The sequence below is a fragment of the Anomaloglossus baeobatrachus genome, chromosome 2, assembly GCF_048569485.1.
Source record: "Anomaloglossus baeobatrachus isolate aAnoBae1 chromosome 2, aAnoBae1.hap1, whole genome shotgun sequence".
Taxonomy (NCBI): domain Eukaryota; kingdom Metazoa; phylum Chordata; class Amphibia; order Anura; family Aromobatidae; genus Anomaloglossus; species Anomaloglossus baeobatrachus.
In genome coordinates, this window is record NC_134354.1 from 178,999,497 (window position 1) to 179,016,225 (window position 16,729).

The 16,729-nt window shown below is 45.3% G+C and overlaps 1 protein-coding gene across 5 annotated transcripts in view; it reads left to right on the forward strand.

Moving 5' to 3' along the window:
- BCOR (BCL6 corepressor) overlaps nucleotides 1-16,729 on the forward strand; it is a 213,949-nt gene that overhangs the window by 177,440 nt on the left and 19,780 nt on the right. For all 5 annotated transcript variants that reach the window (XM_075335504.1, XM_075335501.1, XM_075335505.1 and 2 more), the window contains 5 exons: nucleotides 1,699-1,867; nucleotides 8,088-8,357; nucleotides 8,671-8,958; nucleotides 9,155-9,474; nucleotides 12,882-13,112. In XM_075335504.1, the coding sequence (XP_075191619.1) occupies nucleotides 1,699-1,867; nucleotides 8,088-8,357; nucleotides 8,671-8,958; nucleotides 9,155-9,474; nucleotides 12,882-13,112 (1,278 nt within the window). The remainder of the gene's footprint in view (nucleotides 1-1,698; nucleotides 1,868-8,087; nucleotides 8,358-8,670; nucleotides 8,959-9,154; nucleotides 9,475-12,881; nucleotides 13,113-16,729) is intronic.

Here is a 16,729-nt window from a genome sequence, read left to right on the forward strand (position 1 = left end):
ACATTTTGGTATATAGGAATATGAAGCGTAAGACTGTTCATGACAATTTCTCTCCATTTAAATCTTTCCAACCTTAAAATGTTTGTTTATAAGGCTGCTTTCACACATCCGGTTTTTGCTGAGCGGCACAATCCGGCTCTTTGCAGAAAAAACGCAACCGTTTTTTTTTTGCCGCCGGTTGCATTTTTACCGCATACACTTTCATTAGTGCCGATTGTGCCGCATGGCCTTGCGTTCGGTCCGGTTTTTGCCGGATGCGGCATATTTAGCCCATACGGCGGCCGGATGGAACGTTGCCTGGCACGTTTTTTTTTTTCCGGCGAAAAAAAACCCCATCGCGCCGCATGCGCTTTTTCCAATGCATGCCTATGGACGCTGGATGCGGCAAAAACCGCATCCGGCCACCGCATGCGTTTTTTGCACTGCGCATGCTCAGTAGCGTGCCGCAACCGGCAAATACTGGATGGGCCACATGTAAAAACTTATGCAAAGGATGCGATTTTTTTCGCCGCATCCGTTGCATAGGTTTTAGAGCCGGATTGCTAAAACCGGAGGTGGGAAAGCAGCCTTAAACATCTAAACTGCAGCAGACCTAGTTGTCCTGACCTTGTGGCTAGTAACTCCCTTCAGGATGGGGAGATCAGCATGGCATTTACAATACGTTTTCATACATCCGTGTTTTCGGACTGCGATGCACAGACCATCCGCTGACCTGAACGCAGCATAGAAAAGGCTGTCGCGTTTCGGTTAAATGTGTGCATCGCTGTCTGTACTCGGACCACAAATCTTGAATCCTGTCTAAATATGACTATCATAAAATATATTCGGCTTTACAAAATTCCCCACACTAATATTGAACATCTGCGGTTGTTGGAACTGCTTTCTCGGCAAATCATTTCTCCGATGGCTTGTGTTCCACCGTCCCTGCGAACAGTTAAAGCTGAGCCCCTCCTTCCTTGCGGAGCGGCTGGCAGCATGAAGTGAGAAGGGCATAAGTGTGCTTTTCATGAATAATTTCCAGAGAATGACCGGGCAGAGCATTGGAACTGACTGCGGTATTAATTCTCCAATGTCAAGAGTCACATCACAAATTCCCAACCACTGTCCTTCTGTTAAAGGAGACTGCACCTTAGGCCCAAATAGCTCATCTGGAAATATAAAGCCAGGATTTACTGTAATGTTTTATTACACAAATGGTAATATACTGTGAAAAATCACAAATATAATAGCCCTTCTATTATTAAATGTTCTATTCAGCCATTTATTAGATCTATTTCTGGGAATAAATTGGCTAATTATGTACCAGGGAGGAAAGGGATTTCCAGAATTAGAGAAATTTAGTGGCTGTCTTCTAAAAAGTGTCCCACCTGCCCATCGGTTGGGTGGGAATGGATCTTGGCCCCATTGACTTCAATAGAGAGGAGTCTCAATACCTGGCACAACCCATAGATTCATGTGGACCTGAAAGAAAGCAGCCATGTTTTTCTAATTCCGACCCCCTTTACCTGTGCCTTTGTACCTAAGCATGCTTACCCAAAATCTGTGTATGAACGTGATCTAAGATCCTATAAAAATGAAAACTTGCAGGTTTATTTTTGCCGATATGTTGTTTTGTACATATCCATATGCAGGTCAGGTTATTTGGTATTGTACATGCTTTGCAGCTGGATGTTTTGTTCATTACACCTTTCTTTTTAGCGCGCTATGATGCGCTTCTCGGAACTTGAAATGAAGAAACGGGAAGACCACACACCCACCAAAGACTTGGAGACTTGCAAACTCAATATGTCCGACGCGAAGCTTTCTGCAGAGAATGTTAATCCAGCTGCCTCCGTCTTGGGGGATTCTGCCGTCAGCGAAAGTGAAGGTGAGGAAGTCCGAGCGGTGCCGGCCAGTAAATTGTCTCCGCTAGATCCGTAGTCTGAAGCCATTGAGATATTAGGCGCTAGGCTGAAGTGCTGCGTGTGTTTCATTAGCTTCAACATTTTCCAGGCAGTGGTACAATAAAGATACTGAAGCAAAAGGATTAGGTGATATCGAGAGCGTGGGCATCGTGCCAATAGCCAGACGTCAGTGTCTTGTGGTTTTTCTTTAAGACCTTAGTAGTGTTCACCAAAGCCTCGTATAATCCACTCTGGTTAGCTTTGTCCTGCTGTTTGTGAGCTTACTGTAAACGCTGGCTGTAGGTTTACGGATAAATCTGCCGCGTTTATGGCGGTATAATGTGGATGGGAATATAAATCTGTTTGGTGAAGGGACGAGCTGGCCTGTAGCTATATTCAGTCTGGAGCCTGCTATTACTATGAAACGCTGTATAAGACCCCAGAAATCCCACATTTGTGGAAGTGAGGAACCAGATGTTAACAGCACTGGCCAACAGCCTGAGATTGGGGAATATGTGGTCCCTCAATGACCACGACGAGCGAGATGTTAGTAACACTGGCCAACAGCCTGAGATTGGGGAATGTGTGGTCCCTCAATGACCACGACGAGCGAGATGTTAATAGCACTGGCCAACAGCCTGAGATTGGGGAATATGTGGTCCCTCAATGACCACGACGAGCGAGATGTTAGTAACACTGGCCAACAGCCTGAGATTGGGGAATATGTGGTCCCTCTATGACCACTATGGGTGAGATGTTAGTAGCACTGGCCGACAGCCTGAGATTGGGGAATGTGTGGTCCCTCAATGACCACGACGAGCGAGATGTTAGTAACACTGGCCAACAGCCTGAGATTGGGGAATGTGTGGTCCCTCTATGACCACTATGGGTGAGATGTTAGTAGCACTGGCCGACAGCCTGAGATTGGGGAATGTGTGGTCCCTCAATGACCACGACGAGCGAGATGTTAGTAACACTGGCCAACAGCCTGAGATTGGGGAATGTGTGGTCCCTCAATGACCACGACGAGCGAGATGTTAGTAGCACTGGCCGACAGCCTGAGATTGGGGAATATGTGGTCCCTCAATGACCACGACGAGCGAGATGTTAGTAACACTGGCCAACAGCCTGAGATTGGGGAATATGTGGTCCCTCTATGACCACTATGGGTGAGATGTTAGTAGCACTGGCCGACAGCCTGAGATTGGGGAATGTGTGGTCCCTTTATGACTACGATTGGTGAGATGTTAGTAGCACTTGGTGACAGCCTGAGATTGGGGAATGTGTAGTCCCTCCACGACCACGATGAGCAAGATGTTACTAGCACTGACTGACAGCCTGAGATTGGGGAATATGTAGTCGTTCAATGACCACAACGAGCGAGATGTTAGTAGCACTGACTGACAGCCTGAGATTGGGGAATATGTAGTCGTTCAATGACCACAACGAGCGAGATGTTAGGACTGGGCGAAAACCTGAGATTGGACAATGTGTGGTCCCTCAATGACCACGACAGGCGAAATGTTAGTAGTACTGGCCAACAGCCTGAGATTGGGGAATGTGTGGTCCCTCAAAGACCACGAGAAGCGAGATGTTATTTGCACTGGCCAAAAGCCTGAGATTGGGGATTGTGTGGTCCCTCAATGACCACAATGGGCGAGAAATAAGTGCGAGCTCTTGCCTTTTATGTTACCAGCTTGAGCGCCAGCGACCCCCGACCTGTCACTTCTGTAGCTGCAAAAGGGAAACCTCTCAGGCAGTGCAGATCTATAAAATGAGGCAGAATAAACTGATTATCATCCCTATTGCTCCACAACTTCGGCACCATTTCCGCTGTGTCTCGTAACGATGCTCATCACATTAGTGACACAATAGGGGTTAGGGTTACTGTACAATGCCTCGTTAATGGGTATTGGAACTCATTCTGTGTTAATTGCCACTCAGGTCTGGAACGCAGGGCTGCGTAAATCCCCACTGCGTGCCCTGTGCAGAAGTCGGCAGAAATCATCACAACCCGCGCTGGTGGCTACAGCCAGCCGAGAAGATTTTCTGTTCCATTACAGCCTCACAGCTCTGCGGTGCGAAACATCTGTTTCCAAGTAGATTCTTTTCACTGGCTTTTAACCCTTTTCTGCCACCATCTACAGTAATCTTACAAATAAAAGAGACCTAGCGTGAAGGCTCATGCCAATGCTATGACGCTAGTAATTTTCCAGAAGAAAAACCTATAGAAATAACATTTTTGTTTGCCAGCCTGTAAGCCCCTGATCGTAGAAATAAAGGTTAAGCTTTTTTAGATCGGAGGAATATTACCCAGTGGCCAGATGCTTTCAGATACAGCAGGCAGCCTCCCAGCCAGGCATTACAATAGATATCACATAAACACATAAGAAAAAAGTAATTTCCTTAGCAGCTTAATACTTTGTGTCATTTTTCCTTTAAATGAGATAGCGGTAGAGATCTGGTCATTTATAAACCCTGCTTTCTTCCTTTGCGGCGGTCATTTTCAGGCCTCTCCTGTGTTGCGGTCTTTTAGAGTCTGTCCTCTCCCATTGCTGTCGATCTTGCAGCACATTATTCCAATTACATTGAGTTAATATTGTGTTTTTGTCCTGCTGTGCTAATGGCACAAGTCCTCCAGCTGCCCAAACACTGGAGGAGAAAAAATGATCCCGGGTCATTGTCCTTAAGTGGTTTCACATTCTTTTATCCTGTTTGGGAATCGGGGGCCCTGGTACGAGTGGCGGTGAAGCGGTCCTGGTTGCCCGGGAGACTAGTAAATGTTGCTATGGTGATTTATCTGTGGAGCCGCTTCTCTCTGCGAATGAGAGATTATGGGATGCATGTGCAGCGTGAGTCATATGATTGTTCTCAGATCAAATGATCGAATGATCTAAGCTACTGGCGTGCCAGCATCACATCTGTGCGAGTCACGTGGACGCTCGATACGCGGAGATAATGAATCTACAGGCAAATTTAAAAATCCTGAGACGCCAGCGAGTGACTTAGACCTGCGGAGGAGTTTGTGATCTCACTCCTGTAGTCACTCCAGAAAAACAGATTCAGCCTCCGTGCTCTCCAAGTCGTTATTCTAGACCTTCCAAGGACCCTCTGTGGATTTCCTTGCTCGGAGGAATATTAAGACTGTGCAGGTACTGTTCGGAAGTTAGGGTGGTTAGGCCAGAATGGAGCGAGTACAATTTTGAGCTTTGAAGTGGAATATTTTTTTTTTTTTTAGGGTTTAGGGTGGAAATAACATGTATTCTGGTATTTGATGCAATGCTGTATATGGAAAGTTTGTGTTAATTCTCTACTCTGCCAGTAATATGGTAACACTGAGAAGGCAGAACTGCAGATCCTTCACAAGTTCTGGGTAATACCGAGAAGGCAGAACTGCAGATCTTTCACGAGTTCTGGGTAATAGCGAGAAGATCCTTCACGAGTTCTGGGTAATATCGAGAAGGCAGAACTACAGATCTTTCACGAGTTCTGGGTAATAGCGAGAAGGCAGAACCGCAGATCCTTCCGCAGAACCGCAGATCCTTCACGAGTTCTGGGTAATACCGAGAAGGCAGAACTGCAGATCTTTCACGAGTTCTGGGTAATAGCGAGAAGGCAGAACTGCAGATCCTCCACGAGTTCTGGGTAATACCGAGAAGGCAGAACTGCAAATCCTTCACGAGTTCTGGGTAATACCGAGAAGGCAGAACTGCAGATCCTTCACGAGTTCTGGGTAATACCGAGAAGGCAGAACTGCAGATCCTTCACGAGTTCTGGGTAATACCGAGAAGGCAGAACTGCAGATCCTTCAGGAGTTCTGGGTAATACAGAGAAGGCAGAACTGCAGATCCTTCACGAGTTCTGGGTAATAGCGAGAAGGCAGAACTGCAGATCCTTTATGAGTTCTGGGTAATACAGAGAAGGCAGAACTGCAGATCCTTCACGAGTTCTGGGTAATATCGAGAAGGCAGAACTGCAGATCCTTCACAAGTTCTAGGTAATACAGAGAAGGCAGAACTGCAGATCCTTCTCGAGTTCAGGGTAATATCGAGAAGGCAGAACTGCAGATCCTTCACGAGTTCTAGGTAATACAGAGAAGGCAGAACCGCAGATCCTTCACGAGTTCTGGGTAATATCGAGAAGGCAGAACTGCAGATCCTTCACGAGTTCTAGGTAATACAGAGAAGGCAGAACTGCAGATCCTTCACGAGTTCTGGGTAATAGCGAGAAAGCAGAACTGCAAATCCTTCACAAGTTCTAGGTAATACAGAGAAGGCAGAACCGCAGATCTTTCACGAGTTCTGGGTAATACAGAGAAGGCAGAACTGCAGATCCTTCACAAGTTCTAGGTAATAGCGAGAAGGCAGAACTGCAGATCCTTCACGAGTTCTGGGTAATATCGAGAAGGCAGAACTGCAGATCCTTCACGAGTTCTGGGTAATAGCGAGAAGGCAGAACTGCAGATCCTTTATAAGTTCTGGGTAATACAGAGAAGGCAGAACTGCAGATCCTTCACGAGTTCTGGGTAATATCTAGAAGGCAGAACTGCAGATCCTTCACGAGTTCTAGGTAAAACAGAGAAGGCAGAACTGCAGATCCTTCTCGAGTTCTGGGTAATATCGAGAAGGCAGAACTGCAGATCCTTCACGAGTTCTAGGTAATACAGAGAAGGCAGAACCGCAGATCCTTCACGAGTTCTGGGTAATATCGAGAAGGCAGAACTGCAGATCCTTCACGAGTTCTAGGTAATACAGAGAAGGCAGAACTGCAGATCTTTCACGAGTTCTGGGTAATATCGAGAAGGCAGAACTGCAGATCCTTCACGAGTTCTAGGTAATACAGAGAAGGCAGAACCGCAGATCCTTCACGAGTTCTGGGTAATATCGAGAAGGCAGAACTGCAGATCCTTCACGAGTTCTAGGTAATACAGAGAAGGCAGAACTGCAGATCCTTCACGAGTTCTGGGTAATAGCGAGAAGGCAGAACTGCAAATCCTTCACAAGTTCTAGGTAATACAGAGAAGGCAGAACCGCAGATCCTTCACGAGTTCTGGGTAATAGCGAGAAGGCAGAACTGCAGATCCTTCACAAGTTCTAGGTAATATTGAGAAGGCAGAACTGCAGATCCTTCACGAGTTCTGGGTAATAGCGAGAAGGCAGAACTGCAGATCCTTCACGAGTTCTGGACTCTTGTGGTGGAAATTCTTTCATCCCTACTTTGAATGCTTTATGTTAACCCATGTTCACATGTTCAGTATTTAGTCAGTATTTTACACAACTGTTTGTAAGGCAAAACCAGGCGTGGCTAATAAATACAGTAGTGGTGACATGTTTCTATGATACTTTTCCTCTGATTGTTCCACTCCTCATTTTAACTTACAAATACTGATGTAAAATACTGACCAAATACTGACGTGTGAACATGGCCTATCTCTGTGTCTTAGGTATGTGTGTTTGCAAAGGGGAGAAAGTGATTCCAAGTGACTTAGTCCCCTCAGCAGTCACCCTCCTCCCCATCAACTGCCCCGTGAGGTCGTAGTTCATGTAAAGCGTATCCCTCATTTTCACATTTTTACATAGTTACATAGTTACTTAGGTTGAAAAAAAGACCTAGGTCCATCTAGTTCAACCTTCCTAAAATAACATTAAATAGTGCAGACAGATCTTCCCAGTACTGAGCTCTGAGATGGCAGTTGGTGCTCATAAGGTTATATTCAGAATGGTAGCGGCCCTTTCAGGAGAACTTGCAGCAGCTCCTCCCTTCCCCATAGAATTTTATAAGCACCAATTGTCATCTATTTCCATAATGGGAAAATCTGTCCGTGTAGTGTTTTTAGTCGCCTTTTTAGGGTTTTATTTACATGGGTGAGAAATGCTACAAAAGCCCAGAAAATTGACCCCTAAAGATGTGAAAAACACATTGATGGTTTAGAAATAGAAGGAAGGAAAAACGAGGATGACAAAAAGTGTTTGACATTTTGGAAATTACATTCATTATACTGAGACCTTTCAAAAGCAGTGTATTTTGTGCACCTTACAAAGCAATGCTGCAGTATGTGAACAGGGCCCTACTCTAAGCATAACACGCTACATTATACGGAATCTTGGACTTATTTGTATTTAGGAGATGAAGAGTGCATTAAGATTGACCTCTGAATACAGCATTTAAAGGGCGCATTTTAACCCTTGCTTGTGTGCCTTCCAGGTGATGTGAAGACGACTAGTGGAAGTCTGCCTGACACATCACATCACACAGTAAAGGCAGCGCACGGGGAAGGCAGTCATCCGGAGAAACTCATTTCCTGTGATAGCGCAAATCAGAAAGCCGAGCTCCTAATAGATGTAAACCTGCAAGGACAATGTGCGGGGCTGAAGCGGAAACAACCTCTCGAGTCCTTTCTCAGCGATCAGGACCAACTTTCAACCTGCGAAGAAGCAGCACAGGAAGATGCCAGGGTGAAGAGGAAAAAGACTGGTGAGTAGACGTCTTAAGTTTATTGCAGTTGTAAAAATACAGAAGTTGACGGCACGGCGAGATGATGTAACCCCTAGTAATATACATAACGGTCGGGGTATACCGCTTCCCTATTTTCTTACTATTTTTTTATCTTAAGATTTTCAGTTGAATCACTCGCTGCTTAACATTTTTTTTTAATTGATGGATCCCATCAACTTGGTAGACATCAATCCATTAGGAGAATATCGAGACTTTACATGACAATATGTACTGTACTGTGAGTCTATATGTGCCTTTTTAGCTGTATACTAATTGATGGATATTGTATTAGATGATTGGACCGAACGGGAAGCGCCGGAACTTTCTAAAAAATCCTTGGAAGAGTCCCACTGCAATGAGGTCACAAACTTGAAAGTGTGCATCGAGCTCACAGGACTGCACCCCAAAAAGCAGAGGCACCTACAGCACCTACGGGAACTGGGCCAGCTGGGCAGAAAGGAGGCTCCAGAAAGCCGGGAGATCGTAGATGCCGAAAACAAGCACAAAAGTGTGGAGGAAAAGCCATTCAGAGCTAAAGCCGAAATCAAAAGCACCAGTGACCTGGAGGATCTTAATGGAGGTACCGTGCTGTCTGTTGGGGGCGCAGACTAATCTGTTATATATTTATTTATGCCTTAGAAGGGAGATAATTGCTGTTTAATTATTAATGCGGTGGGAATTGCAGGGTTAAGACGGCTTATTCGGTAAGAATCCATATTCATTCCTCGGCTCCAGCTGTGCAGCGCTTAGCATCTTGAATTCTCTCCTCTCCTCAGAAATCCCAGTGTCTGCGCATACGAAGGGCTTTCCACTCGGCTGCCCAAGCAGCAAGCGGCAGAGTCAGACGCACCCTACTCCAGCCCCCAGGTTAGCAGCCAAGCAGCAGAAGATTAGAGAGGGCCGCAAGGCGTACGTGCAATGTACAGATGAAGAGGGGAGTCTCCAAGTCGCGTCATTGCCTGAGGATTACACAGACTGCGAGAAACCCTCTGGAAAACGGCAATTCAAAACAAAGCACATGACTCCTCTGGAGAGAAAGCGGAGAAGCCTGCTAGCCAGGGATGACAGCATGGAGAACGGAAGCGCAGACGAAAAGGTACGTGGGCCTCTGTCGCCTTGTTTTTTCAGTGCATGCATCATGTATATACATAGATAGATTTAAAGGAATATAGGCCCTTCCATCTAGGCCCGACTTTAAGGGCAAGTGAAGACTTACTTACACAGCATGCATGATCGCTATAAGGATATTGCTTCTGCCGTGTATTTTTGGTGCACTTGACGTATCCGTTTGTGTATACATTTGTGCATATCTACGTTTCGATCCTTCATTTTACAGAATGCTAAAATCAGAGTCTGCTTCACTTTTCATCCTTTAAAAACCAGTTCCATCTTTAGAACATTGCAATCTATGGAAGAGATGGATGTAACATACTTTCATACGGTTCAATCCTTTTTTTTCCATCTTTTTTGGTCTCTTTAAAAAGAAGGATAACGCAACGTACATGCTAAAAGAATAACAGATATAGTTTAAAATACATCCATTCTGGATTAGTTTTTCAACAGATCAGTTTTTGGGGTTTATAATATAAAACGTGTCGCTTTCAATAGTTAGAAAAACATGATGTGAAACAGGTCCTACAGGGAACCCGTGTGTTGATTAATGTCGCCCGAACTCGAATCACCGGCAATCCAAGGCATCATCAGATGTCAGCTATGGCCCGACTTTCACCGGTGCTTTCGATCTGATTTTAATCGGTGTTCGATCATTGTGTCAGTTTTTACCATCCGTGATTTTTTCATATGAAAAATAAGTGAATTACAAAGCTTCTCCTATCCATTACAGTGTTAAGCCTGCTTTACACGCTGCAATTAATCGTGCGATCGAATTTGCGATCGCACCCGCCCCCATCGTTTGGGCGTCACGGGCAATTTGTTGCCCGTGTCGCACAATGTTGTAACCCCCCCATCACACGTACTTACCTTCCAAACGACCTCTCTGTGGGCGGCGAACATCCACTTCCTGAAGGGGGAGGGACGTTCGGCGTCACAGTGACGTCACACAGCGGCCAGCCAATAGAAGAGTAGGGGCGGAGATGAGCGGAACGTAAACATCCCGCCCACCTCCTTCCTTCCGCATTGCCGGCGGGATGCTGGCAAGCTGTGTTCATCGTTCCCATGGTGTCACACGGAGTGGTGTGCTGCCTCGGAAACGATGAACAATCGGAGCACAGAAGGACGTTCGATATTTTGAAAATGAGCGACGTGTCAACGAACAACGATAAGGTGAGTATTTTTGCTCGTTCACAATCGCTCGTAGCTGTTACACGCTACGATATGTCAAATGATGCCGGATGTGCGTCACTTACAACGTGACCCCGACGACATATCATATGATATATCGTAGCATGTAAAGCCCGCTTTAGTCACAGACCACACACAGATTACACACTGACGTCATCCGTGTGCTGCCTGGGATTTTTATGGACCCATAGACTTCTATAGATAATTTTCATTCGTAATTGGGATCAAAAAGAGACTCTGTCTCTGATTTTAATTGTTTTTCGGATATGCAGTCTGAAAAAATACAGACATGTGAACAGCTCCGTAGATTACAAGGGGTGAAAAACACGGAGAGAAAATGTCCATGAAAAACAGACGTCTGAATGAAGCCTAAATCGGACACTAGTTCTGTTATTGCAGCCATGTATGTTTTATTTTGCAACACTGGTATTTCGGAGATCAGATGTTAAAATTGTGCCTGGGGATGAGGTGACTGGGATATCTAGGTATGTCCCCATTACTCCACTCCCCTGGAGTGATATCGTTCGCCTCATGACCACAAAGTTCAACCTTGGTCTCATCAGATCATAACACATTTTCCCACATGTTTATAGCACATTTGTGTAGGTTTTAGCAAAACCTAGATGTTTTGTAAGAAAAGGCTTCAATCTTGCCATCCTACCCCACAGCCAGACATTTCAAGAAGATGGTTGTCACATGCAATACATGACGAGTGCGTGCCAGAAATTACTGCAGCTCCTTTAATGTTGCTGTAGGTCTCTTGGCAGCCTCCTGGACTAATTTTCTTGACATTTCATCAATTTTTATTCGACTTCCAGTGCTAGGTCACTTTTGTGCTAAATTTAAGCCATGTCTTGATGCCTGTCTTCACCCTGTTCCAAGCTATATCTAATTCCTTGCAAATTACCGATCATTTTCAACAATGGGATCCCTTTGCTGTGTTGTAAGCTGTTTATGGACCATCGCTTTTCCTGCAAAATGCAAGTAATAAAATGTCAGGAAAATCCTACCAGAACAACTAAACTTTACATGGAGTTAATCAGAGTCCCTGTAAATGATGGTAGTGGTGTACTGACTTCTATTTAACATGTTACTGACTGGCTAATTCTGAACACAACCACATCCTCAATTATAAAAGGGTGTTCATACTTATGCAATCACATTCTTTTAGTTTTGTTATTTTCCTCCTCAAAATGTTTTTCATTTGTTTCTCAATGGATTTGTACAGGTTATGGGTGATATTAAGGGTGTTTTTTTTTTTACGTTACAAAAACCTGACATTTTAATAGGGGTGTATAGACTTTTTAGATCCATTGTAACAGGTTTCAGCTGATCTCACTTATGTTTCGGACTTTTGACCAGTGTAGCACTTTTGGCCGGTATATTGATGATGTGAATAAGTATTATCACAAATTGGATAGTGTGTGAATAGTGTAATTACCTATAAAGCATTAGTCATGAACACATGTACACTATTTCCTCTAAAAGCCTGCTGTCCTATACGTTCAGAAAGCAGTGATCTGCCTGCTAGGTAATTTGCAGGATATTTTTATTTTCGTCCATCTTTAATTGCCTGAAGTGGTGTTCCTGGAGAATTACGCCTGAGCGATCCGCAACATATTATTTTTTGCGACAGGCAGCATTTCACAAGTGAAGGGATTAATAGCTGGTTCCGTGCTAACTACATTGCAGAGCAACTGAAAGGTCATCCGCTTATAGATTTCTAATATTTCCTGCTTCTCCATAGACGTCTTGAAGTCCTTCATTGTGTTACATTATATTATGTCTTGCTGGGCTTGTGCATTCGTTTGCCCCTTTGTACTGTATTATACATGTTGACCTCACGTTGCGGAGCTTTTCTGTGCACAGCTTTTATTTACAGAGGGCGATTTGTTGGCCCTTGCAAAAAAAAAAAGTTTCTACAGATACGATCAACTTGTCCGTTCATTACTGATGTAATTATTGCAATTAAGAAGCCATTTACAATGTATAATATACAGATCCCATCTCCCTTTTCTTAAGTGTGTGGCCTCTGACTTCAGACATCTACTCGGCCATAAATTCCCCGGTCTCTGCGCTTCTCTAATCGTTATAAGTAGATAATTCTAGGCTACTAGCCGCGACAACAGCCTGTGTCACCAAGAATGGATGCGGCTTTCAGGTTCATCACCTAATGGCCATACATTTTATTTCAATTTACAGGTCAGCCTAAAAGGGTTTCGGAAACAGATTGAGTTTTCACCAGACAACTCCCCGGTGAAGGTGCCAGATCAGATGTCTCTGATGCAGACTCCATCCCAGATGTCACCACTGCTCAGCCATATTCAAGACATCACACCCAGTCGCCCGATGCCCCCTGAAGCCCGCCGTCTCATTGTTAACAAGAACGCTGGCGAGACGCTCTTGCAGAGAGCAGCCCGGTTGGGATATGAAGTAAGTGCTTGTTGTACTAGTGACAGATTTCATACATCTTGTATGCTTTTATGACACCCCGGCCCACTCATGCACCATATGCTATGCATCATCCCGAATAATCTGCCGACTAGTCTTACAGTGCCAATATCTTAAAATATTATTTTTTTTAACTTACAAAAGTATGTAACTAGTTATTCTTCGCTGTTACACATTTGTTGATGATCTTGCACACCTTAGTGAGCTTTATATTCGCATCTCCTGCCAACATTACCCGAAATCCAAGGCGCTTTGTATACTGTCGTGGCGTAACATAAATAGGCTTTCTACTCTTTAACCCCTTAACGACCACGGGCAGTAATCTTATGTCCTAGCGGTCATAGTGTTATGCCGGCGTCACACGGTACGAGATGTCGGGCGATATGTCGGCTGGGTCACGTCGTAAGTGACGCACATTCGGCATCGTTTGATATATCGTAGCGTGTGACAGATACGAGCGACGGGGAACGAGCAAAAATACTCACTTATCGTTGCTCGTTGACACGTCGCTCATTTTCAAAAAGTCGTTTCTTCTTCTGTGCGCCGGTTGTTCATCGTTTCCGGGGCAGCACACATCGCTCTGTGTGACACCCCGGGAACGACGAACAACACCGTACCTGCGTCCCGCCAGCAATGTGGAAGGAAAGAGGTGGGCGGGATGTTTACTCAGCTCATCTCCGCCCCTCCGCTTCTATTGGCCAGCCGCTGTGTGACGTCGCTGTGACGCCGAACGTCCCTTCCCCTTCAGGAAATGGATGTTCGCTGCTCACAGCGAAGTCGCTCAGCAGGTAAGTGCGTGTGACGGGGGTTAACGACTTTGTGCGCCACGGGCAACAAATTGCCCGTGACGCACAAACGACGGGGGCGGGTACGACCGCTCATGCGATCGCACAATAGATCGACCTGTGTGACGCCGGCATTACTGCCCACGGTCTGATTTTCACAGCTGAGATGTGTGCCTGCTAGGCACGAGCAGAAACGTTATCTGTTTGTGCCGTTTAACCCCTTAAATGGCGCTGTCAATATTTGACAGCGCCATTATAACGGCATCAGCGGTAAACATTTACTTACCGGCCGATACCGGAAGTCATGTGACATGATCACGTGACTTCCGGTGGTTGTCACGGTAGCACAGGGTCATGTTATGACTCCTATAGCTCACATGAATTACTTTCTGTTTCACTCGGCCCAGAGCCGAGTGAAGCAGAAAATGAGCGTATCTGCTGTTTACAGCTGTATAGCTGTGATCAGCAGATATGGCAGAGCGATCGGATTGCTGATCCATGTAGTCCCCTAAGGAGACTAGTAAAATAAAAAAAAAGTTTTAAAAAATTTAAAAAGAAAAACCTAAAAGTTCAAATCACCCCCCTTTCGCCCCATTGAAAATTAAAGGGTTAAAAAAATTAAAAATATACACACATTTGGTATCACCGCGTTCAGAAACGCCAGATCTAATCTTAATGATAAGATTAATTATAAATAATAATCTTATCAGTAAACGGCGTAGCGGCAAAAAAATTCCAAACGCCAAAATTAAGTTTTTTTTTTTGTTGCCACAAATTTTGTGCTAAATGCAATAACAGGCGATCAAAACGTAGCATCTGCGCAAAAATTGTACCGTTAAAAACCGTCAGCTCAAGACGCAAAAAATAAGCGATCACTGAGTCATAGATCCAGAAAAATGAGAACGCTACGGGTCACGGAATATGGCGTAAAATGTGCGTCACTTTTTTCGGACAAACTTCCGATTTTTTTAACCCCTTATGTAAAAAATAACCTATACATGTTTGGTGTCTACAAACTCGCACTGACCTGAGGCATCACACACACACATCAGTTTTACCATACAGTGAACACAGTGAATAAAATATCTCAAAAACAATAGTGCTATCGCACTTATTTTTGCAATTTTTCTGCATTTGGAATTGTTTTGCCGTTTTCAAGTACACTATATGGTAAAACTTTTGGTTTCATTTAAAAGTACAGCTCGTTCCACAAAAAATGAGCCCTCACATGACCATATTGACTGAAAAATAAATAAGTTACGTCTCTCGGAAGAAGAATGGTGAAAGAAAAAACGGAAAGCGAAAAATCGGCCAGTCGTGAAGGGGTTAAGGTACCATACATCTCTGAAATAGGCGGGTCCCACTTCTGGACCTCCCATACTTGCTCAGTGGTATTCTGAGGGAGCTGCTCAAGCGAGGCCACCTCTCTATATTACCAAGGGGTGCAGGTTGGGACCTGCATTTATCGTACATTTACTGCTTATTCTGTGGATATGTCATAGATGTCAAAGATGTGTATACCACTTTTAAATTAATCGTGGCTCAGGAAACATATTTTAAAGGGGTTGTCCACTATTTATACTATCAATCTGCAATCACTATGTTTCTCCCAAGTAAAACTACAGTTGAACTCCTTGCTGTTGCAGCGGTTTTGGCACTGGTTTCCTGGGGCTCGTGTGATATTATGTCTTGCGATCCCTGCTTTCAATTAGCTTCAATCTCCCCTCCAGATGTAATTGACCTCCTGAGGAAGTCAGAGCTGTGGATGATCCCCCCCAAGATGTCAGTTATGTCCCAAGAAGGCAAGAGTGAAGCAGCCACTGATTGGCCACAGGGATTGTGACAATGTCACATGAGTGGTGGGAGTACTAGTGCCTTTGCCTCTGGAATAGCATGGTTGCCACTAGAGTGGTGCCGTTGCGTCAGGTTTGGCGCCGTTGCATCTGGTTTGGCGCCGTCGTACCTGGAGTGGTGCCGTCGCCTCTGGGGTGGTGCCGTCGCCTCTGGGGTGGTGCCGTCGCCTTTGGGGTGGTGTTGTCGCCTCTGGAGTACTGCCGTCGCCTCTGGGGTGGTGCTGTCGCCTCTGGGGTGGTGCCGTCGCCTTTGGGGTGGTGCCGTCGCCTTTGGGGTGGTGTTGTCGCCTCTGGAGTGGTGCCGTCGCCTCTGGAGTGGTGCCGTCGCCTCTGGAGTGGTGCCGTCGACTCTGGGGTGGTGCCGTCGCCTCTGGGGTGGTGCCGTCGCCTCTGGGGTGGTGCCGTCGCCTCTGGAGTGGTGCCGTCGCCTCTGGAGTGGTGCCGTCGCCTCTGGAGTGGTGCCGTCGCCTCTGGGGTGGTGCCGTCGCCTCTGGGGTGGTGCCGTCGCCTCTGGGGTGGTGTCATCGCCTCTGGAGGTGCACCGGAGAGGAGTATTTTAGTTGGAGGAAACATAGTCCTTAAGAGGAAGTTGTCTGAGTATTGGACAACCACTTTAAGAAACATTGTACTTGAAAATAGATGAGCTATAAAAATAATCCTCATAACTGTAATTACTACTTGGTAGTCTTGAGAAACCTATTCTGTCTACCTCTATTCCTCTCCATTTTCTCCTGAGGAACAGTTAGAGGGGCAGATCCATTTCTCAAAGGCAGTTTTTGGTTTTGTTTGTTTTTTTACGCTATTTGGGCCAGAGCAGAATTAAAAGTTTGTATGTCTCTCTCAGTAAAGTGAAAGATGAGCTGAGTGACGGGAATATTTAGTGGTAATCGTCCTCCCGTCACCATGATCTATATATTCTATAGGATGTCTTGCGTTTGTTGCTATAACAGATTCTGCACTT